A 27441-nucleotide genomic window follows, 5' to 3' on the forward strand; every position below is an offset into this window, starting at 1 on the left:
ACATTTCTGAAATATGTATTGTAATGAAACAGGCAGGGAGCAGGCCTCGAATCCTCGACATTTTAAGCCCGAAGTCCAGCGGGCTGTCGACTGTCGATATCTGCGCTTATAAACCCAGGGTCCTTACAATATCTTTGTGTAACATGTTTTATTGAGCAGGCGATAGTAAGGTCCCCTGCGCTCATGTAGGGTCCTTCTTATTTCCCTGCAACGCATTTGTCCCTAGTTACCACAGCCACAAAGTCAGAATTGGCAATATCGTAAAACTTCATGAAAATTAACATTTGCTTTTTGGTCTACGTTGGGCATAATGTTAGCAGTGTGGTTATGTTTAGGGTTAGGTTTAAAATCAGGTTTTAAAGAGATACATTGTAGAAATAAGCGTGGTTTAGACATGATTCTTACTTTGTGGTTGTGGTAACTAGTGAAGAGCCTTCTCCACCCCCTTAGCGGTCGCAGTTATATATCTTGGGTCGTACATGTATTGTGCTGCGTGACTTTCAACAGCTGAAGGGAACTGTCGAATACAATTTTTGTTACGTTTTCATGGCATAAAAAGGTCGCATCTTATTTAAGATCTTTTAGCATGAACTTCATCAGACCCTACAATGCCCTTGGCACGACCATAGGTGAGTATGGCATGTCGGTGTTTGAACCGTTCTATATCTGGTTTGAAGAACATTGTGGGACAACTATCACGTACGACAGACGGTCGAGAACCGTGATAGTTGGTTTGAGATTCGATATTCACCAGACATTTGGAGTTTCAAACTTAAATAGCTCGTAAACGATTTGAAGTACAGTATTCAGGTTAGGAAAATGGTGTACAACATTGGACATTTCTTATTTTCCCGATTCCGACTTGAGTTTCAGTATCACACGGCATGGAGTAGGCAGCCTGGCCCATGGTCTAATGCAACTAGTTAGGTACCGTCAACAAATTTGCATAATTAAAATATTCAAATTTCAATCACTCTGACCACCTCGAGAAAATTCAAACAACTTTAAACTGTTCAGAAGGGAGGGACACATGCTGCACACCTTTTCGTTTTTCCCATAAAGCACTTATACAATTATATCTGGAACTTTTTACAATTTCGGTATTCAAAATTTCACTTCAGCCATGTGACCTAGCAACCTCAGTATGTTGCGCACCCCTTTTTAATCTCCTTGACCATGTGACACACCCAAACTAACTTTGAACTGTTCAAATGGTAGGAACAAACATCACATAACCTTTGGTTTTCTGAAAAAATGCATGAATTTCTTTGACCTTAATTTTGTTAGTTTTAGTTTGACTAATTTCAATAGCTTCTTGATCACATGACCTAGGCACATCAAACCAACATTAGATTGTTCACAGCGTAGGGAAACACATTGCACACCCTTTGGGTTTCCCATAAAGCACTTGCACACTTATATAAATATTTGAAACATTACAATTTCTGTAGCTCTTCTAAGCTCTTACTTATTTATACCACGATATTGTTGAATACTAATTTCTGATTGGCTGGAAGGGCATTTGAGAATGGACATTATAACCAGCTATTGGGGCACCTTGCAATCATGATGCAATAATATACCAAAAGATGAGAAAGTATGAAATTTGCTTATAAATGAAGATATCAGCGAAAATACATTTCTACTGTTAAATGTGGGCTTTCATATTGTTTTCTTTGGCAGCTGTAGTATAAGCGGGATAAACGCCTCAGTTCTGTACATTACCTTGGAAAAATTAACTCCGCAAAGGGAGTAGAATGTTGGTAATTATCTCTTAGATAAGGAGGCAAGTTGCACACAATTTAGTCTGCACAGAAAATTATTCCAACATTTGTGTGTGTATACATGCATACATACCGGTCAAAAGCTTTAGAACACCTACTCATTCAAGGGTTTTCCTTTTATTTGTACTATTGTTTACAGTGTAGAATAATATTGAAGACATCAAAACTATGAAATAACACCTATGAAAAACCAAAAAAGTGTTAAACAAATCTAAATTTATTTGAGATTCTTCAGAGTAGCCAACCTTTGACTTGATGACAGCTTTGCACACTCTTGGCTTTCTGTCAACCAGCTTCACCTGTAATGCTTTTCCAACAGTTTCTAGAAGGCGTTTCCACATTCTGAGCACTTGTTGGCTGCTTTTCCTTCACTCTGCGGCCCAACTCATCCCAAACCATCTAAATTTGGTTGAGGTTGGGGTATTGTGGAGGCCAGGTCATCTGATGCAGCACTCCATTACTCTCCTTCGTCAAACGGCCTTTACACAGCCTTGGAGGTGTGTTTGGGTCATTGTCCTGTTGAAAAACAAATGATACTCCCACGAAGCGCAAACCAGATGGAATGGCGTATCGCTGCAGAATACTGTGGTAGCCATGCTGGTTAAGTGTGCATTAAATTCTAAATAAATCAGACCTTGTCACCAGCAGAGCACCATCACAACTCCTCCATGCTTAGACGGTCGGAACCACGCATGCGGAGATCATATGTTCACCTATTCTGCGTCTCACGAAGACACGGCGGTTGGAACCAAAAATCTCCAATTGTGCCGCCAGACCAAAGGACAAATTTCCAACGGTCCATTGCTTTCTTGGCCCAAGGAAGTCTCTTTATTGGTGTCCTTTCTTTGCAGTAATTTCACCATGAAGGCCTGAGTCACGCCTGAACAGTTGATGTGTCTGTTTACTTGAACGCTGAAGCATTTATTTGGGCTGCAATTTGAGGCTGGTAACTCTATAATTAGTCAGGATCGAGGGGAAAGATGAAAGAAGAGAAAAAGTACAGAGATCCTTGATGATAACCTGCTCCAGAGCACTCAGCCCCAGTCTGAATTCCTAAGGTTCACCTTCCAACAGGACAATGACCCTAAGCACACAGCCAAGACAATGTCAGAGTGGCTTCAGTTCCAGACAGGGCAGGTCAGAGAAGATTGAAAACAGCAGGGATCTAGACAGCCACTGACCTGAGACAATCCTCAGGCCCAGCCTCAAGGGCTAACCGCGTTGCGGGCTGTGTTCATGCCATCAAGAAAACCCTGCTAGGGTGATGGGCAGCTAGGCTAGCATCTACGCCAAATGGCTCCTCAGACCCGGACTTAGTTGTTTGCGAGCTATTGACATGTGAAGATGGGAATATCGAATCTCAAAGCAACTTTTAACTGTGCAAGAGGTCGGTAAACTAGTGAACACAGTGAGTAGCGCAGTAGAAATATGACACAATTTGTGGTTTGGGTATGTTGTCACCTGCTGTTGGATGTTCCTAGCTAATACCTGATTTATCTATTTAAAAAAAAAAATGTAGTCCGGGCCTCCTGAGTGGCGCTGCGGTCTAAGGCAGTGCTGAGGCACCACTCAGGAGGAGTGGTATTGGTTGTCAGTTCGGCAGTGTTTCCTCCGATATTGTCTCTTCGCTGCAACTCTCCAACGGGCTCGGGAGAGGTGAAGGTCGAGTCGTGCGTCCTCCGAAACATGACCCACCAAACCGCGCTTCTTAACACCAGCCCGCTTAACCCGGAAGCCAGCTACACCAATGTGTCGGAGTAAACACCGGTCAACTGATGACTGAAGTCTGCCTGCTGGCGCCCGGCCCGCCACAAGGAGTAGCTGGAGTGCGTTGGGCCCAGTAAAGCCTCCTGGCCAAACCCTCCCTTAATCCAGACAACCCTGGGCCAATTGTGCGCTGCCCTATAGGACTCCCTGTGAAAGGAGGTTGTGACACAGCCTGGGCTCGAACTGGGTACTGTAGTGATGAAGTGCCTTAGACTGCTGAGCTACTCGAGACTTAGACTGTTCTCATTGAAGCTGATGCTGCTCTCTTTCTGTTGTGGAGGTTAAAGGTCTCTTCTGACTGATGTGGTGGTCTCTCTCACAGGTCAATGGTGCAGACAGGTGGGACAGATGGGGGGACGGAGCAGAGCTCTGGCTGAGCTGGGGGGACAGAGGAGGATGTGCAGTAAACCTCAGACAGGAAACCCAGAACCTCCGCCTGCAGCACCTGCAGTCCCAGCACATGGTAGGAACACACACCTGATTCCCTGGTGAGGGAGGAGTTCAGCTGATTTAATTATCCTGATCCTGTTCTCCAGCCTCTGACCCTGTCTGTTTTGTTCTCCAGCCTTTGGCTGTGTGCTCAGTCAGGAAGTCATTCCAGAGTCTTTTTGTTCCCAGTGGACCCACAGTACATAAAAAACTAAATACTTATGTGGTGGACGAGGTTCCTCCAAAAGATAGCACAGCTAGTCATGTCAACATCAGCTGTGTACTGGAGTTATCTGTTAGTAATTCACTGAGCCAACTCGTCATTCATATCTCAGTAATAATATCTTCATTAATTATCTGATCTCAGTCTAGTCTTAAGCCACAGGGGTGCCTGACATTTAGTAGCCATAGAAACTGGGAGAAAGTTCACTCCTGAGAATGAGGGAAGGGATGTAACCAATGTTGGTCAACGCTAACAGCCGGAGCGTGTGAAATTCAATGATTCCTAAATCTGACTCTTAACTGTCTCTATTAGAGGTTGAATGATTAATCGGCATGGCCGACTCAATTAGGGCCAACGTAATGAAAACTTGAGAATCGGTAATCAGCATTTTTGGATGCCCATTATGGACGATTACATTGCACTCCACGAGGAGACTGCGTGGCAGGCTGACCACCTGTTACACGAGTGCAGCAAGGGACCAAGTTAAGTTGCTAGCTAGCATTAAACATATCTTATAACAATCAATCTTAACATAATCATTAGTTAACTACACATGGTTGATATTACTAGTTTTACTAGCTTGTCCCTCGTTGCAATTAATAAATACTGTGCCTGATCATTTATTATCGAATCACAGCCTACCGCCAAACGGGGGATGATTTAACAAGCGTATTCGTGAAAAAAGCACTGTCATTGTACCTAACCATAAACATTAATGCCTTTCTTAAAATCAATACGCAAGTATATATATTTTTAACTTGCATGTTAGGTTAAAAGAAATTCATGTTAGCAGGCAATATTAACTAGAGAAATTGTCACTTCTCTTACGTTCTGTGCAAACAGAGTGGGGTATATGCAGCAGTTTAGGCCGCCTGGCTCGTTGAAAACTGTGTGAAGACCATTTCTTCCTAACAAAGACCGTAATTAATTTGCCAGAATTTTACATAATTATGACACAACATTGAATGTTGTGCAATGTAACAGCAATATTTAGACGTATGGATGCCACCTGTTCGCTAAAATATTGAACTGTTCCATATTTCACTGAAAGAATAGACATTTTGTTTTCAGAGTGATAGTTTCTGGATTTGACCATATTAATTACCAAAGGCTCGTATTTCTGTGCTTATTATAATTAAGTCTATGATTTCATAGAGCAGTCTGACTGAGCGGTGGTAGGCAGCAGCAGGCTCGTAAGCATTCATTCAAACAGCACTTGCCTGCGTTTGCCAGCAGCTCTTTGCAATGCTTGCTTCACAGCGCTGTTTGACTTCAAGTCTATCAACTCCTGAGATTAGGCTGGCAATACTATTGTGCCTATAAGAACATCTAATAGTCAAAGGTATATGAAATACAAATGGTATAGAGAGAAATAGTCCTATAATAACTACAACCTAAAACTTCTTACCTGGAATATAGAAGACTCGTGTTAAAAGAAACCACCAGCTTTCACATGTTCTCATGTTCTGAGCAAGGAACTTAAACATTAGCTTTTTACATGGCACATATTGCACTTTTACTTTCTTCAACACTTTCTGCATTATTTTACACTCAAATTGAACATATTATTTATTTGAGGCTAAATAGATTTTTATTTACATGTTAAGTTAAAATAAGTATTCATTCAGTGTTGTAATTGTCATTATTACAAATATATATATAGGCCGGTTTAATAGGTATGGGCTTTTTTGGGTCCTTCAATAAACGGAATCTGCGTTGAAAAAACATAATCGGTCTACCTCCTAGTCTCTATACAATTAACTATAGCCCTGTCCAGGAGGTGTACATACAGTACATCAAGCTGACTTGCTACAGAAACAGGGATGGGGTCCTGTCCTACGGGCTGTTCTGGCTCGGACAGGGCTTCCGGAGAATGGATTAAACTATTTACCCATTTAATAACCAGACCTTCATTCAAACTTGCTATGCTGAATTCATGATGCACAACCAAACTGCTGAAGTTTGTTGGTTGGGGCAAAACAGACAAGGTTGGTTTAGATAGACGACACGTAAACTACATTTCTTCAATGTTTATTGAAACATCAATACATTTGCATAATGAGTGAATTTTAGGCATAGACATCAGTCAAACACCTCAAAACAAGACATGATATCAAGAACAAGCTAAAACGAGCCACCTAGATTCCCCACGTGGCAGTTTCTTTTCATTGTTGCTCGCTATCTGGCCATCCAGGATCACATGGTTTTCGTGACCTTGTCTGTGTATTGATTGTTGTGTCCTTTCCCAGATCCCCGTCCAGCCTTTAAACTCCCTGGCTACAGACCCTCTCCCATGGACCGGAGGATCCTGGTCTGGTCTGGACGCTTCAAGACCCCTGACCAGATCCCAGAGCTAGTGTCGTAAGTGGACACTTCCTGTTTACAAACAGACCTCCCAACACACCCGCCCCTGATTTGGCTCTTAATAGTTCAAATGAGGTCTCTCTGCCTCTCTCACTCTTTCAGGTGTGTGTCTCTGTAGCAGCTAATGTTTTAAGTAATTGCTGTGGTTTGGGTTCCTGACATCTGAGAAATGATCTGCTGGTTTGATATGAAGCAGAAGTAGCACACTGGCACGTACGCACGCACACACACCCCTCTGTTCAATACACTTAATCACCCTCACAAGGATCCCTCTTTAACATGGTCACTCTAACAGGAAAACTTGTGTAGAGTTTTGAAATGTCCTGCCTGGTTTTATATATTTCCCCCCCCCCCCCAAGCAGACACATCGATGGCCCTGAACAAATTTTATTTGACTCAATGTAAACTGGAAACCACAACCTGAGGCTGCATTCATTGTAGCTGGGGATTTTAACAAGGCTACTCTGAAAAACAAGACTCCCTAAATTGTATCAGCATATCGATTGCGCAACCAGGGCTGGTAAAACCCTGGATCATTGTTATTCCAACTTCCGTGACGCATATAAGGCCCTCCCCCGCCCTCCTTTCAGAAAAGCTGACCACGACTCCATTTGGTTGCTCCCTGCCTACAAACTAAAACAAGAAGCTCCCGCGCTCAGGTCTGTTCAACGCTGGTCCGAAACATTCTGATTCCACGCTTCAAGATTGCTTCGATCACGTGGATTGGGATGTGTTCCGCATTGCGTCAAATAACATTGATGAATACGCTGATTCAGTTAGTGAGTTTATTAGCAAGTGCATCGATGATGTCGTACCCACAGCAACTATTAAAACATTCCCCAACCAGAAACCGTGGATTGATGGCAGCATTCGCGCGAAACTGAAAGTGCAAACCACTGCTTTTAACCAGGGCAAGGTGACCAGAAACATGACCGAATAGGGTGTAGCTATTCCCTCTGCAAGACAATCAAACAAGCTAAGCGTCAGAATGGAGACAGTCGCAATTCAACGGCTCAGACACGAGAGGTATGTGGCAGGGTCTTCCATCAATCGCGGATTACAAAAAGAAAACCAGCCCAGTCGCGGACCAGGATGTCTTGCTCCCAGACAGACTAAACAACTTCTTTGCTCGCTTTGAGGACAATACAGTGCCACTGACACGGCCCGCTACCAAAACCTGCGGACTCTCCTTCACTGCAGCCGACGTGAGTAAAACATTTAAACGTGTTAACCCTCGCAAGGCTGCAGGCCCAGACGGCATCCCCAGCCGCGTCCTCAGAGCATGTGCAGACCAGCTGGCTGGTGTGTTTACGGACATATTTAATCAAGCCTTATCCCAGTCTGCTGTTCCCACATGCTTCACGAGGGCCACCATTGTTCCTGTTCCCAAGAAAGCTACGGTAACTGAGCTAAACGACTACCGCCCCGGAGCACTCACTTCCGTCATCATGAAGTGCTTTGAGAGACTAGTCAAGGACCATGCCACCTCCACCCTACCTGACACCCTAGACCCACTCCAATTTGCTTACCGCCCAAATAGGTCCACAGACGACGCAATCTCAACCACACTGCACACGGCCCTAACACATCTGGACAAAAGGAATACCTATGTCAGAATGCTGTTCATCGACTACAGCTCAGCATTTAACACCACAGTACCCTCAACTTGTCATCAAGCTCGAGACCCTGGGTCTCAAACCCGCCCTGTGCAACTGGGTACTGGACTTCCTGACAGGCCACAAACTACCTGCCCTCCAGGACACCTACACCACCCGATGTCACAGGAAGGCCAAAAAGATCATGAAGGACAACAACCACCCGAGCCACTGCCTGTTCACCCCGCTATCATCCAGAAGGCGAGGTCAGTACAGGTGCATCAAAGCCGGGACCGAGAGACGGAAAAACAGCTTCTATCTCAAGGCCATCAGACTGTTAAACAGCCACCACTAACATTGAGTGGCTGCTGCCAACATACTGACTCAACTCCAGCCACTTTAATAATGGAAAATTTATGTAATAAATGTATCACTAGCTACTTTAAACAGTGCCACTTAATATAATGTTTACATACCTTACATTACTCATCTCATATGTATATACTGTACTCGATACCATCTACTGCGTCTTACCTATGCCGTTCTGTACCATCACTCATTCATATCTTTATGTACATATTCTTCATCCCTTTACACTTGTGTGTGTATAAGGTAGTTGTTGTGATATTGTTAGGTTAGATTACTCGTTGGTTATTACTGCGTTGTCGGAACTAGAAGCACAAGCATTTCGCTACACTCATATTGACATCTGCTAACCATGTGACCAATAACATCTGCTAACCATGTGTATGTGACCAATAACATCTGCTAACCATGTGTATGTGACCATTAACATCTGCTAACCATGTGACCAATACCATCTGCTAACCATGTGTATGTGACCATTAACATCTGCTAACCATGTGTATGTGACCATCTGCTAACCATGTGTATGTGACCATCTGCTAACCATGTGTATGTGACCAATAACATCTGCTAACCATGTGACCAATAACATCTGCTAACCATGTGTATGTGACCAATAACATCTGCTAACCATGTGTATGTGACCAATAACATCTGCTAACCATGTGACCAATAACATCTGCTAACCATGTGACCATTAACATCTGCTAACCATGTGTATGTGACCATTAACATCTGCTAACCATGTGTATGTGACCAATAACATCTGCTAACCATGTGTATGTGACCAATAACATCTGCTAACCATGTGTATGTGACCAATAACATCTGCTAACCATGTGACCAATAACATCTGCTAACCATGTGACCAATAACATCTGCTAACCATGTGACCATTAACATCTGCTAACCATGTGTATGTGACCAATAACATCTGCTAACCATGTGACCAATAACATCTGCTAACCATGTGACCAATAACATCTGCTAACCATGTGACCAATAACATCTGCTAACCATGTGACCAATAACATCTGCTAACCATGTGACCAATAACATCTGCTAACCATGTGACCAATAACATCTGCTAACCATGTGTATGTGACCAATAACATCTGCTAACCATGTGACCAATAACATCTGCTAACCATGTGACCAATAACATCTGCTAACCATGTGACCAATAACATCTGCTAACCATGTGACCAATAACATCTGCTAACCATGTGACCAATAACATCTGCTAACCATGTGACCATTAACATCTGCTAACCATGTGACCAATAACATCTGCTAACCATGTGACCATTAACATCTGCTAACCATGTGTATGTGACCAATAACATCTGCTAACCATGTGTATGTGACCAATACCATCTGCTAACCATGTGACCATCTGCTAACCATGTGACCATCTGCTAACCATGTGACCATCTGCTAACCATGTGACCATCTGCTAACCATGTGTATGTGACCAATACTATTTGATTTGCACACATCTAAAAGCAGCTCTGGATCTGGGCCAGCAGCCTTGCATGTAAACACACCAGCCAGCTGGTCTGCACATGCTCTGAGGACGCGGCTGGGGATGCCGTCTGGGCCAGCAGCCTTGCATGTAAACACACCAGCCAGCTGGTCTGCACATGCTCTGAGGACGCGGCTGGGGATGCCGTCTGGGCCAGCAGCCTTGCATGTAAACACACCAGCCAGCTGGTCTGCACATGCTCTGAGGACGCGGCTGGGGATGCCGTCTGGGCCAGCAGCCTTGCGAGGGTTAACGCACTTAAATGTCTTACTCACGTCGGCTGCGGAGAACGAGAGCCCACAGTCTTTGGGGGAGGGCTGTGTCTGGCACGGTTATCCTCAAAGAGGGCGACGGTATTAAGCTTGTCCGTGAGCAAGACTTCGGTGTCTGCGATGTGGTTTTCCCTTGGTAGTCCATCATAGTACAGAGACAAACATTGTGCCTGTTTGATTGTCTTGCGGAAGGAATAGCTACACTGTTTATATTCAACCATATTCCCAGTCACCTTGCTGGGGTTAAATGCTGTGGTTTGCCCTTTGTTTTGCTCAAACGTTTTTTTTGTGTTTTTTTTTCAATAGTCTGTGGGGACAACCTCCCCATATACACTTCATGATTAATTCAGTCACCGTGTCTATTTGTGTTTGTGTGTTGCAGGTTTGAGATGCTAGATGCAGCCAGGAACAGGGTGAGAGTGAAAGCGTGTTACGGGATGATGATTGCCACCATTGCAGCCTGCCTGTTAACTGTCATCCTGGGGAAGAGGGTGAGTATCATTACAGCCTGCCTGTTCACTGTCATCCTGGGGAAGAATGGGTATAAACCAAAGGTTGGTGATTTACTGCCCCCTGGAGTTACGAATGTTTGCTCAGCAGTATAATTAATTGGCTGATCCCTCCTGATGACCTGGATGGCATCATGTGATCCTTCCTTAACCCATAGGAAGTGCCACCCAGTTGTCTACTTCAGCCCATGCAAAAAATACTTTTGGTCACTAGAATCCTATACACATCTATATGGTGGGACATATAGCCCGGAATTCAATCCAATGCGTTCGGATCATCTAATTGGCATTCACATAACTCTTATATATGTTCCACGTGGACGGGGGATGTTGGAAATTTAATCAAAATTAAAAAATAAGTTGTCATCCAGTAAACTAAGACAAAATCATTTATAACTGATTTTTTAAAATTATAATATAGGTTCAGAAAATCCCCTTTTATTGTTTGGAATACCTTTTTAAATAAATGTACCTTCAGGGGTCATTCAATATTCATCAATTTAAAAAAAGCAGTTTCTGGCTAAAGAAACAAGACTAACAAAGGGAAATCTATGAACTAATAGTACAGATAGCAACAAAGACGATACTACAGAGATGCAAAATAAGTTAGAGGAAAAACAAAAAGAACTTGATCTTATTCCAGAACGATCTAATGTAACCTATTACAAAAATAAAGCAAACTGGATGGAATATGGAGGAAAAATGCACACAATTCTTCCTGAATCTCCAATACAGGAACGCTAACAAAAATAATTTGCAGAAACTCGTTACTGAAGACTGAGTCATCTATGATTCTCAGAATTATGTTTTAAGAGGAAGCTAATTATTTTAGGTCTCTTTCATCCCCTCCCACTGAATGACGATTACGGTCAGGAATTCTTTCTAAATAATATTTTTAAAAATAAATAAAATCAACCAAAATGTACAGAAAGATCAATGCGAAGGCCAAATTAGAGGAATAACTTCTTGAGGCTATTAAAATCCTTTCAGTCTGGGGAAAAAAACCCAGGGCTTGATGGTATATCAAGTATTTTTTTATATACTGTTTTAAATACACCTATAGAAATGATAGTCTCAGGTACTCAGCAGGAAGGTCTGATTTCTCTATTAAAACAAGACCCACATGGAAAATATAAAGACCCAATCTATCTAAAAACTGGAGGTCGCTTACACATGTTGTGATGCTAAAATACTAGCAAAATGTATAGCACTCAGAATTAAAAGGATTTTTACCAAGTATTGTTCATCCTGATCAGACCGGTTTTTTACATGGACGATACATTGGAGATAATATACGACCACTACTAGAACTAATAAAACATTGTGAAACGTATAAGAAGCCAGGAATGGTATTTATAGTGGATTTTGAAAAGGCATTTGATAAAGTAAGACTGGATGTTATTTATAAATACCTGATTTTTAATGTATTAATTTCGGTAATTCTCTTTTAAAATGGGTATTAATAATGTATAGCAATCCCAGGTGTAAAATGGTAAATAACGGCTACTTCTCAGTTTTGAATTGTCAAGGGGAGTTAAACAAGGGTGTCCACTGTCACCATATCTATTCGTTATGGCCATCGAAATGCTAGCTATTAAAATCAGATCCAATAACATTAGAGGATTTGAAATCCAAGGCTTAATTAAAAACAAAGGTGTTTAAAACCTAATTATGAAGTGTACAATAATACGTATTGGATCCTTAAAATACACATTTTACATTACCCTGCAGTTTACCTATAAAATGGGCTGATGGTGAAGTAGACATACTTGGTATTCATAACACAAAATGTATAAATAAGCTCTCCATAATGAATTTCAATACAAAACTTGTAAAAATAGACAAGATCCTGCAACCATGGAGAGGTAAATACCTGTCTAATACCTGGATTTGGGTTTATCATTGAAGGAATGAGCATTACACTGAGGCCTGTACTCTGGAGCGGGATCGAGGTGGAGGGTCCCTCATGGTCGGGGGCGGTGTTTCACAGCATCATCGGACTGAGCTTGTTGTCATTTCAGGCAATCTCAACACTGTGCGTTACAGGGAAGACATCCTCCTCCCTCACGTGGTAACCTTCCTGTAGGCTCATCCTGACATGACCCTCCAGAGTGACAATGCCATACTGCTAGTCCTGTGCGGGATTTCCTGCAAGACAGGAACGTCAGTGTTCTACCATGGCCAGCGAAGAGGCCGGATCTCAATCCCATTGAGCACGTCTGGGACATGTTGGATCGGAGGGTGAGGGCTAGGGCCATTCCCCCCAGAAATGTCAGAACTTGCAGGTTCCTTGGTGGAGGAGGGGGGGGGGGGTAACATCTCACAGCAATAACTGTTACATCTGGTGCAGTCCATGAGGAGGAGATGCACTGCAGTACTTAATGCAGCTGGTGGCCACACCAGATACTGACTGTTACTTTTGATTTTGACCCCCCCCCCTCTTTGTTCAGGGACACATTATTCAATTTCTGTTAGTCACATGTCTGTGGAACTTGTTCATCAGTTTGGCTTTTGTTGAAACTGCTCTTCATACAAATATTTAGACATGTTAAGTTTGCTGAAAATAAACGCAGTTGACAGTGAGAGGACGGTTTTTTTTGTTTGGTAATTCACAAGTGATAGGTTGTCACCATCAGACAAGTAAAAAAAAAAAGTTGTATTTATTCTTGTCTTTACATACTAAATAATGTGACATTTGTTTTGATTTTAAAATGGACCATTATGCACCTGTATCGAAATGGGCAGCGGGGAAAAAATCCATGTCATCTTAAATAGAGATGTTGCGCAACATGGGCTCTCATGAAGTGTTTGATTAGGTTTTCGTTTACATTTGAATTGATATCAGAGTGATTAGAGGGACCTTATAGTGCTGAGTACCAGAAAGTTTGGTAGGCTACAAATGCCCATCAGCAGCATCCGAGCTTGGAGAAGCCTAATTACCGTGACTAAAAGGTCATGTGGCATTTTACTGCCTTCATGACTCGTGACTGCCAGTGTGGCGGTAATACGGTTACTGCAACAGCCCTAATCCGTAATAAATACACTGGACAGCCAGCAATGCCCCTTTCTAAAAGTAATTTCCCTGACGTTCACGGAGTTCGCATTCACAGGAAAATGCTGTGCATGTCGGCTCAAGCATAAATTGTCTGCTAAAATGCGCCTGGAATTGAATCCCGGCAATCGTTTCGCTGCCCCAGGTGTGTGGTGAGAAGGATCGACTGACCAATTGTGTGTGTTTCCCCAGGCTGCCGGCAGGCATGAGTCTCTAACAGCTCAGAACATGGAAAAGAAAGCAAGATGGAGGCAGGAGGCCAAGATGGAGAGGGAGGAGGCTGCTGCTGTTGAGAAGACTTCTTGAGGAAGACACCCTCCTGTGTCACTCTGGAAAAGCTCCCGCACTTGACTCTTCCTGTCTGTCACACTCTGTAGAGAGAGGACTCCTCATGGATAAAACCCATTTTAGCATGGACATTGCCATAGAGGGCTTACACCATTTTAAAGTAGTCAACTGAGTGGAGAGCAATTGGCCAATAAGAAAATGTACTACTTTACAATGGATATGGCCTCAATGGCACTGCTCATTCTGTCACATACACGATAATGGCACAGATACAAAGATGAGTCCTCTACCTACCTCTATGGTCACACTATAAGAACTCCCTGACTGGACCAACAGTGGTTCTGCAGCTGCTGTACCCAGCTACTCAACCTCGATCTCTAGTACCATAGGACTATTTCCTCCAATCAGTAATTAGGATTTCAGTATAGTAGTTAACAGCCCATATTGCTCGCAGCTGTATTTCTTTAATATGTCTGGTTCTTTGTTTTCTTAAGATAACCTCACACCGAAAAGTTGTTTTCCTTTTAAATTAATGGATTAAATATCAAAATGTCTCATTTAACTGGTGTCCTGTGTTTTTAGGGAGCCCGATCTGTACTGTTAGGAGATGGAAGGAACTGCACACTGGGTCTATGGACACTAAAGTCTATATTTAATAGAAGCTGCACTTGGGTAAGAGGGTCTCACACACCGGAGAGAGATTCTGGATGACTTTCCAACCCATTATACAATAGAATGTACCTGCAAGTTATTTTCTTGATCTAAATGCATCAGCGCACAGTGTCTTGACCAATGGTTGGTCAGGATGAGAACTCCTCCTCTGGGTCCTTTCAAACAGACTGACCTGTCCGAACCATGTCGCGTACCCATATTTTGCAGGTGCAGGGAAATGTTTGTTTGTTTTTTAGCTCCAATAGTGCAGTAATACTTAATACACACAAATACCAAGAAATATCAGAATGAGATATCAGTTTCCAGAATATAAATGATGGTGTGTGTATAGACTAGTTCTATAGGCTTGTGTGGGTGTAGACAGTAGTTTTATTTAGGATGGTGGTGTTTTGAGAATAGGATATCTACTTATTCCTGTCACTGATGGAGTGCTGAGGTTTAGAGGGTCTACACCAGAAGTTAATGGTTATCTGTAGGGGCCTGATGGCTTTGGAATGTATTTGGGTGGGTGGGAGGAAGTCGCTGGATTGCTAGAGGGGATACACGGGTGGAGGTCTTTGGAATAGCAGTGCTGGAGGTGATACAGGTGGAGGTTTTTGGATTAGGCATCAAGGGGGTTGCGGTCAGGTCAGATCACCTTAGGCTAATAAACCATTGTTTCTCCCTTATCGCTTTGTCTTCCTGTCGAACCATGAAACCTGTGGGGAGAACAAGTATTTGATACACTGCAGGTTTTCCTACTTACAAAGCATGTAGAGGTCTGTTATTTTTATCATAGGTACACTTCAACTGTGAGACCGAATCTAAAACAAAAATCCAGAAAATCACGTATGATTTTTAATTAATTAATTTGCATTTTATTGCATGACAAGTATTTGATCATCTACCAACCAGTAAGAATTCTGGCTCTCACAGCCATGACCCATCTTCAATGCTCTTACTGAGGGAAGTAGGTTGTATACATGGCCCCATCCATCCTCCCCTCAAACATGGTTTGTCTAATGCAGCTGTATTGATCCTCGGGCAGAATAAACTTAGTTTCTAATTATGAGTAAAAAACAATGGACAGTAGTTATTTAGGATGGTGTGTATAGACAGTTATATAAACTGCTCAAAAAAAAAAAAGGCAACACTAAAATAACACATCCTACATCTGAATGAATGAAATATTCTTATTAAATACTTTTTCTTTACATAGTTGAATGTGCTGACAACAAAATCACAGACAAATTATTAATGGAAATGAAATTTATCAACCCATGGGGGTCTGGATTTGGAGTCACACTCAAAATTAAAGTGGAAAACAACACTGCAGGATGATCCAACTTTGATGTAGTGTCCTTAAAACAAGTCAAAATGAGGCTCAGTAGTGTGTGTGGCCTCCACGTGCCTGTATGACCTCCCTACAACGCCTGGGCATGCTCCTGATGAGTTGGCGGATGGTCTCCTGAGGGATCTCCTCCCAGACCTGGAATAAAGCATCCGCCAACTCCTGGACAGTCTGGTGCAACATGGCATTGGTGGATAGAGTGAGACATGATGTCTCAGATGTGCTCAATTGGATTCAGTTCTGGGGAATGGGCGGTCCATAGCATCAATGCTTTCCTCTTGCAGGAACTGCTGACACACTCCTGCCACATGAGGTCTTGCATTAGGAGGAACCCAGTCACGTCTGTCACATGTGCTCAGTGTGAACCTGCTTTCATCTGTGAAGAGCACAGGGCGCCAGTGGCGAATTCGCCAATCTTGGTGTTCTCTGGCAAATGCCAAATGTCCTGCACGGTGTTGGGCTGTAAGCACAACCCCCACCTGTGGACGTCGGGCCCTCATACCACCCTCATGGAGTCTGTTTCTGACCGTTTGAGCAGACACATGCACATTTGTGGCCTGCTGGAAGTCATTTTGCAGGGCTCTGGCAGTGCTCCTCGTGCACAAAAGGGGGAGGTAGCGGTCCTGCTGCTGGGTTGTTGCCCTCCTACGGCCTCCTCCACGTCTCCTGATGTACTGGCCTGTCTCCTGGTAGCGCCTCCATGCTCTGGACTCTACGCTGACAGACACAGCAAACCTTCTTGCCACAGCTCGCATTGATGTGCCATCCTGGAGAGCTGCACTACCTGAGCCACTTGTGGGGGTTGTAGACTCCGCCTCATGCTACCACTAGAGTGAAAGCACCGCCAGCATTCAAAAGTGACTAGTTATATAGGGAAAGTGGGATAACCTAGTCAGTTGCACAACTGAATGCCTTCAACTGAAATGTGTCTTCTGCATTTAACCCAGGGGGCTGCCTTAATCAACATCCACACCATCCTATATAACTACTGTTAACTGTCTTGCTCAGGGGCAGAATGACACATTTTTTTTGAAGTGGCTATGTTGAGTGTAAAAGGGATAATCTGAAACCAGTCCTTATACTTTTATTTTATTTTATTTCACCTTTATTTAACCAGGTAGGCTAGTTGAGAACACCTTTATTTAACCAGGTAGGCTAGTTGAGAACACCTTTATTTAACCAGGTAGGCTAGTTGAGAACAAGTTCTCATTTGCAACTGCGACCTGGCCAAGATAAAGCATAGCAGTGTGAACAGACAACACAGAGTTACACATGGAGTAAACAATTAACAAGTCAATAACACAGTAGAAAAAAAGGGGAGTCTATATACATTGTGTGCAAAAGGCATGAGGAGGTAGGCGAATAATGACAATTTTGCAGATTAACACTGGAGTGATAAATGATCAGATGGTCACTTGATTTATAATTGTTTGGCAACTTTAGTTGTGATTGACACAAATCTAGGAATGTGTTACAAATCAAAACATATATGTGCTGCGTGGTGTGACTATATCCTGCATTGGTGTGACTATAAGCTATTGATCTGAGAAAATTGCTTGTCATCTGTTCATTACCTCAGGCTGCACAGCTGTTCTCTCATCATATGAGCATATTTTCACCCATCAAGACTATTCTCAATTAGTCATGTCTTTACTATGTCAAATTAGTTTTGATTTAGAATGGTCCATTATCAAATGGACAGGGGCAGGGGAAAAATGTCATCTGTATGCACTCGAATAGCGAATGGAGGCTGTGCTCTTCCCAATGGTCCATTTTGTAGGCTACTTTGGTTTTATAGCGGAACGCGTTTAATATGAGCAGCTGAGAAAATAAATACAAGAACACTTATTTAACTCCATGGATCAACAGAGTGGCGATTTTAGCATGTAAATCTTGGTTGGCATACTCCCCATTTTTTTTTAGATGCATGCCAGCAAAACCACTAAACAATACAGTGTCACCGTTATAGTGCGATTAAACAGTGCCCAGGGGCCTAATAAACCTGTCCCAACACCTTACCACTGCTACACCTGGCTATCAGCGGAGCCTTGTCTGGCAATTGTCGCGGTAGGGGATTTTGCTATAGGACCGTTAAGGTACCCCCGTCGAGAGTGATACAAGCTGACTCACAGGCCCGCCGGACTGGCCTGGTTACAGTGGGGCAAAAAAGTATTTCGTGAGCCACCAATTGTGCAAGTTCACCCACTTAAAAAGATGAGAGGCCTGTAATTTTCATCATAGGTACACTTCAACTATGACAGACAAAATGAGGGGGAAAAAATCCAGAAAATCACATTGTAGGATTTTTTATGAATTTATTTGCAAATTATGGTGGAAAATAAGTATTTGGTCACCTACAAACAAGCAAGATTTCTGGCTCTCACAGACCTGTAACTTCTTCTTTAAGAGGCTCCTCTGTCCTCCACTCGTTACCTGTATTAATGGCACCTGTTTGAACTTGTTATCAGTATAAAAGACACCTGTCCACAACCTCACAGTCACACTCCAAACTCCACTATGGCCAAGACCAAAGAGCTGTCAAAGGACACCAGAAACAAAATTGTAGACCTGCACCAGGCTGGGAAGACTGAATCTGCAATAGGTAAGCAGCTTGGTTTGAAAAAATCAACTGTGGGAGCAATTATTAGGAAATGGAAGACATACAAGACCACTGATAATCTCCCTCGATCTGGGGCTCCACGCAAGATCTCACCCCGTGGGGTCAAAATTATCACAAGAACGGTGAGCAAAAATCCCAGAACCACACGGGGGGACCTAGTGAATGACCTGCAGAGAACTGGGACCTGGACCTGGGACTGAAGCCTACCTTCAGTAACACACTACGCCGCCAGACTCAAATCCTGCAGTGCCAGACGTGTCCCCCTGCTTAAGCCAGTACATGTCCAGGCCCATCTGAAGTTTGCTAGAGAGCATTTGGATGATCCAGAAGAAGATTGGTCAGATGAAACCAAAATATAACTTTTTGGTAAAAACTCAACTCGTTGTGTTTGGAGGACAAAGAATGCTGAGTTGCATCCAAAGAACACCATACCTACTGTGAAGCATGGGGGTGGAAACATCATGCTTTGGGGCTGTTTTTCTGCAAAGGGACCAGGATGACTGATCCGTGTAAAGGAAAGAATGAATGTACTGTGAGATTTTGAGTGAAAACCTCCTTCCATCAGCAAGGGCATTGAAGATGAAACGTGGCTGGGTCTTTCAGCATGACAATGATCCCAAACACACCGCCCGGGCAATGAAGGAGTGGCTTCATAAGAAGCATTTCAAGGTCCTGAAGTGGCCTACCCAGTCTCCAGATCTCAACCCCATAGAAAATCTTTGGAGGGAGTTGAAAGTCCGTGTTGCCCAGCAACAGCCCCAAAACATCACTGCTCTAGAGGAGATCTGCATGGAGGAATGGGCCAAAATACCAGCAACAGTGTGTGATGACTTACAGAAAATGTTTGACCTCTGTCATTGCCAACAAAGGGTATATAACAAAGTATTGAGATCAACTTTTGTTATTGACCAAATACTTATTTTCCACCATAATTTGCAAATAAATTCATAAAAAATCCTACAATGTGTTTTTCTGGATTTTTTTTCTCATTTTGTCTGTGATAGTTGAAGTGTACCTATGATGAAAATTACAGGCGTATCTCATCTTTTTAAGTGGGAGAACTTGCACAATTGGTGGCTGACTAAATACTTTTTTGCCCCACTGTATGTATCCTGCCCTTTTATTCTGAGATTAGCCTTGTGTGATGCCGTTAGGCTTGTTTCTGGATCTTAGATAATATCAATCAGACTTAGAGTACCTCTTGCTTCGCTTTCCCTTTGTATGCTCTTATATCTAGACTCACACAAGTTATACCTTAGTTACGATTTATAGTGTCCGTCGACTAATACTACTTGAGTATTAATATAGAGGATACCTGTTACAATAAAATTATTATTCTGTCCAAACCATCATATTGTCTTTAGTGTAGAAACTAGACTTGTTCCCCTAGATTGGGAGTGTCAGAGGTGTTCTCTCCCCTAGGGTTTTGGGTCTAGTTTCTACTTTTTATTCAATGTTTGCAATTCACACAGTTGTACACGTTATTACAGTTGATTTTTGGTCCTTAATCTATAACATCAACATCATCAAAACACGTACTACTATTAATTACCTTATATATGTATTACAACAAGTGGTTAATTACCTTATATATGTATTACAACAAGCAGTTAATTACCTTATATATGTATTACAACAAGCAGTTAATTACCTTATATATGTATTACAACAAGCAGTTAATTACCTTATATATGTATTACAACAAGCAGTTAATTACCTTATATATGTATTACAACAAGTGGTTAATTACCTTATATATGTATTATAACAAGCAGTTAATTACCTTATATATGTATTACAACAAGCAGTTAATTACCTTATATATGTATTACAACAAGCAGTTAATTACCTTATATATGTATTACAACAAGCAGTTAATTACCTTATATATGTATTACAACAAGCAGTTAATTACCTTATATATGTATTACAACAAGCAGTTAATTACCTTATATATGTATTACAACAAGCAGTTAATTACCTTATATATGTATTACAACAAGCAGTTAATTACCTTATATATGTATTACAACAAGCGGTTAATTACCTTATATATGTATTACAACAAGCAGTTAATTACCTTATATATGTATTACAACAAGCAGTTAATTACCTTATATATGTATTACAACAAGCAGTTAATTACCTTATATATGTATTACAACAAGCAGTTAATTACCTTATATATGTATTACAACAAGCAGTTAATTACCTTATATATGTATTACAACAAGCAGTTAATTACCTTATATATGTATTACAACAAGCAGTTAATTACCTTATATTTGTATTACAACAAGCAGTTAATTACCTTATATATGTATTACAACAAGTGGTTAATTACCTTATATGTATTATAACAAGCAGTTAATTACCTTATATATGTATTACAACAAGTGGTTAATTACCTTATATATGTATTACAACAAGCAGTTAATTACCTTATATATGTATTACAACAAGTGGTTAATTACCTTATATATGTATTACAACAAGCAGTTAATTACCTTAGCGCAGGTTGACCTGGTTGGTCCCCAAAGAGTATGTTCTTCCACTCACAATTTCTCCAGAGGCTTATCCAATCACTCAGTATCTGTTTCTCCTACTAGAAGTTGAACTATGATTCGCTGAATCTTGTTAAAAGGCTGTGTCGAGATCAAGACCCTTTGTATCTCCACTGATGCTGTGTATCTCCTCCAGTTACGGGGTGGATTATGTAGGAATGCAATAGGAATAGGCAATAGGAATGTACTGGGTAATGGGCTCTGTTCGTCTCTTTACAAGATCCAGAAATCAAAAGTTACGATTGTTCTAGAGTATGAAAGTCAGATATTACCTTTTAGGTTGATGATAGTTGAAGTATCACGAGCTGTCTGCCAGTGATAAGTCAAGTAGCACTATCACACCTTTCCATTGAAAGCATGCTTCCTATATACTCTTTCTTCAGGACCAAGTCAACCCATGCTCTGAGGCACATTCTAATCTTGCGGCTAGCTATTCCTGGAAAAGGGTCAGTTTGACATGTCACTGGCACATCACACCGACACATTTTTAGATGCGGCAAGCTGTCACTGGGAAAATGTCACTGTGAAATGTCACTGTGAAACTATCCACAGTGACAGTGTCTATGCATCCTTTAAGCCCAAATCTTGCATCAGGTTAACCCAATCATATGCTACTCTTGGTTTAGCCTTTTCTTGTTTTGTCGATGACTCGCCTTCTTTCTCATCTGGGTGCGGTACGTGAAAGTAAGGTATCTCATCGAACCAGTTATTTTGCTCCCACTTAAGAGGCGGAGCCGGTGGTGAAGGTGTGTACGGACCCAGCAAAGGAGGTGTCCTCAGAGTCCTTTTTGTGCTACCGCATCACAATGAAACAGTTAATTCAGCCTCATTTGTATTTATTCTGGATCCTCATTAGCTGCTGCCAAAGCTTCCTGGTGTCCAGCAAAATTAGGTTATACAATTTTAAAACATTTCAATACATTCACAGATCTACAACACACTGTGTGCCTTCGGGCCCCTACTCCACCACTAACACAGATCTACAACACACTGTGTGCCTTCGGGCCCCTACTCCACCACTAACACAGATCTACAACACACTGTGTGCCTTCGGGCCCCTACTCCACCACTAACACAGATCTACAACACACTGTGTGTCTTCAGGCCCCTACTCCACCACTAACACAGATCTACAACACACTGTGTGCCTTCAGGCCCCTACTCCACCACTAACACACATCTACAACACACTGTGTGCCTTCAGGCCCCTACTCCACCACTAACACAGATCTACAACACACTGTGTGCCTTCAGGCCCCTACTCCACCACTAACACAGATCTACAACACACTGTGTGCCTTCAGGCCCCTACTCCACCACTAACACAGATCTACAACACACTGTGTGCCTTCAGGCCCCTACTCCACCACTAACACAGATCTACAACACACTGTGTGCCTTCAGGCCCCTACTCCACCACTAACACAGATCTACAACACACTGTGTGCCTTCAGGCCCCTACTCCACCACTACCACATATCTACAACACACTGTGTGCCTTCAGGCCCCTACTCCACCACTAACACAGATCTACAACACACTGTGTGCCTTCAGGCCCCTACTCCACCACTAACACAGATCTACAACACACTGTGTGCCTTCAGGCCCCTACTCCACCACTACCACAGATCTACAACACACTGTGTGCCTTCAGGCCCCTACTCCACCACTAACACAGATTTACAGCTCACTGTGTGCTTCAGGCCCCTACTCCACCACTAACACAGATCTACAACACACTGTGTGCCTTCAGGCCCCTACTCCACCACTAACACAGATCTACAACACACTGTGTGCCTTCAGGCCCCTACTCCACCACTAACACAGATCTACAACACACTGTGTGCCTTCAGGCCCCTACTCCACCACTAACACAGATCTACAACACACTGTGTGCCTTCGGGCCCCTACTCCACCACTAACACAGATCTACAACACACTGTGTGCCTTCAGGCCCCTACTCCACCACTAACACAGATCTACAACACACTGTGTGCCTTCGGGCCCCTACTCCACCACTAACACAGATTTACAGCTCACTGTGTGCCTTCAGGCCCCTACTCCACCACTAACACAGATTTACAGCTCACTGTGTGCCTTCAGGCCCCTACTCCACCACTAACACAGATCTACAACACACTGTGTGCCTTCGGGCCCCTACTCCACCACTAACACAGATTTACAGCTCACTGTGTGCCTTCAGGCCCCTACTCCACCACTAACACAGATTTACAGCTCACTGTGTGCCTTCAGGCCCCTACTCCACCACTAACACAGATCTACAACACACTGTGTGCCTTCAGGCCCCTACTCCACCACTAACACAGATCTACAACACACTGTGTGCCTTCGGGCCCCTACTCCACCACTAACACAGATCTACAACACACTGTGTGCCTTCGGGCCCCTACTCCACCACTAACACAGATCTACAACACACTGTGTGCCTTCAGGCCCCTACTCCACCACTAACACAGATTTACAGCTCACTGTGTGCCTTCAGGCCCCTACTCCACCACTAACACAGATCTACAACACACTGTGTGCCTTCAGGCCCCTACTCCACCACTAACACAGATCTACAGAACTAAATCCATGTCTATGTATTGTGCGTATGTTATCGTGTGTGTCTGTGCCAATGTTTGTGTTGCTTCACAGGTGTTTTTTTGTTGAGCAGCTGAGAAAATAAATACAAGAACACTTATTTAACTCCGTTTTTGAAATATAATTTCACTGCTTGCGTCAGTTATTTGATGTGGAATAGAGTTCCATCTAGTCATGGCTCTATGTAGTACTGTGTGCCTCCCATAGTCCTGACAATTGATATGTACAAACTACGGCATGAGGGAATCCGTAATTTTTAAATAAGACATTAATTAGCGAGCCTGGACTGACATAGTCAATATAACTATTTGTTCAGCACTTTTGAAATGTACAGGGACATAATTCAGAACATGGGCCGTTTTTACAGTATTCTCACTGTACACCAAGTCAGAACCGTAGGATAAATAAAGGGGGCATATAAGCAGACAATGAAAGCTCTTACAATATTCTATGACATTTCTCTAAAACAGGCTACAGGCCTACACAGTGCACCACCAAGTGCACCACCAAGTCAGAACAGTAGGCTAAATTAGGAGAGGAAAAGGGACCAAATTATTTGGGTAAAGCACATGGGCTACTAACAGCTTACTACACAAAATACTTTGTGTTACTTTCTTAGCTACATTATCCATATCGCCCTGGCATATTACATCATTTATACAGCAGCGTACAATACATTTTTGGACTTTGTGGGCAAATTTTGTCATCAAACTTTGTCATCAATGTCTGACATTCTCTGGATTTATGGTGCTTTCAAGACAACTGGGAACTCGGGGGAAAAAACAAGGACGAATCAGGACGTCAGTGATCTTCAGGTCGGAGCTCTAGAAAGAGGCCCAAGTTCCTGACTTGGAATTCTGAGTTGGATGACCGTTCAAAACTTATTTTCCCAGTCGGAGCTCGTTTTGTTCGGAGTTTCCACTTGTCAAGAACTCACTGAAGTCTGAGATTTCCCATTTCTGAATTTCCACCACAGAAGTCATGCTGGATTGACAGCATGGCCAATGTTGATTGTCTATCCTTTTTAAGCTTGGAAAAGAAACCCTTAAACGCAGACTTGGACCACACACCCACTCCAATGAATAGCAGGCTAGTGCTTGCATTGCAATGCTTGCAGTTAGCCACTGATCCCATCCAAACCACTCATTGTAATGTTTATGGCTGATGAGCACCGGTATGTTTTATCTATATTTTCTCTATATATGACAAGGATTGAAAATAATTTGCCAGTAGATTGGCGACTTGATTCATGATGATGATGTCGATATGGGAATTGATGGGAAATTATGTAAAATATATCACTAGCCACTTTAAACAATGCTACCTAATATAATGTTTACATACCCTACATTATTCATCTCATATGTATACGTATATACTGTACTCTATATCATCTACTGCATCCTTATGTAATACATGTATCACTAGCCACTTTAATTATGCCACTTTGTTTACATACTCATCTCATATGTATATACTGTACTCAATACCATCTACTGTATCTTGCCTATGCCGCTCTGTACCATCACTCATTCATATATCTTTATGTACATATTCTTTATCCCCTTACTTGTGTAGTAGTTTTGGAATTGTTAGCTAGATTACTTGTTGGTTATTACTGCATTGTCGGAACTAGAAGCACAAGCATTTCGCTACACTCGCATTAACATCTGCTAACCATGTGTATGTGACAAATAAAATTGGATTTGAGTTTTGGAGCTTTGGAGAAATATGCAGATTTAAAGAGGAGTCCGTAATTTGCTTTCTAATGATCATGATCTTTCCGTCAAAGAATTTTGTGAATGTATCACTGCTGAAGTGAAAACCATCCTCTCTTGGGGAATGCTGCTTTTTAGTTAGCTTTGCGACAGTATCAAAAATAAAATGTTGTATTGTTCTTTATTCTCCTCAACTAAGTTGGGAAAATAGGATGAGCGAGCAGCAGTGAGGGCTCTTCGATACGGCACGGTACTGTCTTTCCAAGATCGTCGGAAGACTTCCAGTTTGGTGTAGCGCCATTTCTGTTTCAATTTTCTGGAAGCTTGCTTCAGAGCTCGGGTATTTTCTGTATACCAGGGAGCTAGTTTCTTATAACAAATGTTTTTGTTTTTAGGGCTGCGACTGCACCTACAGTATTGCGCAAGGTTAAATTGAGTTCCTCAGTTAGGTGGTTAACTGATTTTTGTACTCTGACGTCCTTCGGTAGGTGGAGATAATGACAGGAGAGACAGCAAATGGGTATTAGTTAGGGAACATTGAGAAAGAAGTGAATAGAACCATAGGGAAGTGGGGTAGGTTTATTCAGGCTCATATACCTCAAGCTGGCAGAGCAAAATCAGAGTACCACTGCACAATGCAATATGACCCCTACCAAGACCATTTGTTAGAACAACTTTGGATAATGAATGCAAATGGAAAGTCAGTAACTGTCACACCCTGACCTTAGAGCTTTTTATGTCTCTATTTGGGTTTGGTCAGGGTGTGATTTGGGTGGGCATTCTATGTTCTATTTTCTATGTTTTTGTATTTCTTTGAGAACCATACCCGGCCAAAACAATCAGGGACAGCTGTCTATCGTTGTCTCTGATTGGGAACCACACTTAGATAGCCCTTTTCCCTCCTTTCTGTGTGGGAAGTTGTCTTTGTTTGTGTCACTTTTGCCCTTAAGCTTCACGGTCGTTTTGTATGGTTTATTGGCGTCATTTTAAATGAAGGCAAAATGTACGCTCACCACACTGCTTTCGACGGCCGTGAAAGAACTTCCCACCACCAAAGGACAAAGCAGCGTGGTGAAAGGGACTCTGGAGACAGGCTGGGGAGTATCGCCGTCCAAGGGAGGAACTGGAGGCAGCTAAAGCAGAGCGGCAACGATATGAGGAAGCAAGTCAGCGAAGCAGGCATGAAGACAAGCTTCAGGGCTCTGGTTTTTTCTGTATACCAGGGACCTAGTCATATTGCTCTAGCCCCAACTTCTCTCCTAGACTTTCGTCAACAGTCGGTTGCTTTTACCTCCCTATTCAAACGAGCCCAATGTCTTAAGAAGTTAAACATGTTATTACTCTAACGTCGTGAAAGAGATAAACTGACAGATTTTAATTGGTCAAAAACGACTTGATTTGGAATAAGTGATTTTGATGGCCTGCACATGCGCAGTTTGGTGTGAGACGACCGTTAGACCCGATGATGTGTTTCTGCACATGAGATTAGCTATCCAACTTTGCCTAATGGTGCTTTCAAGACAACTGGGGGAAAAAACGAGTTGAGTTGGATGACTGTTCAAAATGATTTTTCCCAGTCTGAGCTAATTTTTCCCCTCAAGTTCCCAATTGTCCAAAAGTTGGAAGTTGAAGATTTCAGAGTTCCCAGTTGTTTTGAATGTGGCAACGGCTAGCTAAACTCATGCACAGAAACAGTCATCTCGCACCGAATAGCGAATGGATGGGCCGTCAAATCAAAGGCACTCCGATATACAGTATA

At 42.4% G+C, this 27441-nt stretch overlaps 1 protein-coding gene across 1 annotated transcript; it reads left to right on the top strand.

The window, feature by feature from the left end:
- The first annotated feature begins 184 nt into the window (after positions 1-184).
- Positions 185-14736, top strand: fam162a (family with sequence similarity 162 member A). The gene is made up of 5 exons (XM_020473002.2): positions 185-629; positions 3874-4014; positions 6453-6564; positions 10708-10816; positions 14079-14736. The coding sequence occupies exons 1-5, from the start codon at positions 587-589 to the stop codon at positions 14190-14192; spliced, it is 519 nt and encodes a 172-aa protein (XP_020328591.2). The 5' UTR covers positions 185-586; the 3' UTR covers positions 14193-14736.
- The last annotated feature ends 12705 nt before the right edge of the window (positions 14737-27441 follow it).

The sequence above is a fragment of the Oncorhynchus kisutch genome, linkage group LG18, assembly GCF_002021735.2.
Source record: "Oncorhynchus kisutch isolate 150728-3 linkage group LG18, Okis_V2, whole genome shotgun sequence".
Lineage (NCBI taxonomy): Eukaryota > Metazoa > Chordata > Actinopteri > Salmoniformes > Salmonidae > Oncorhynchus > Oncorhynchus kisutch.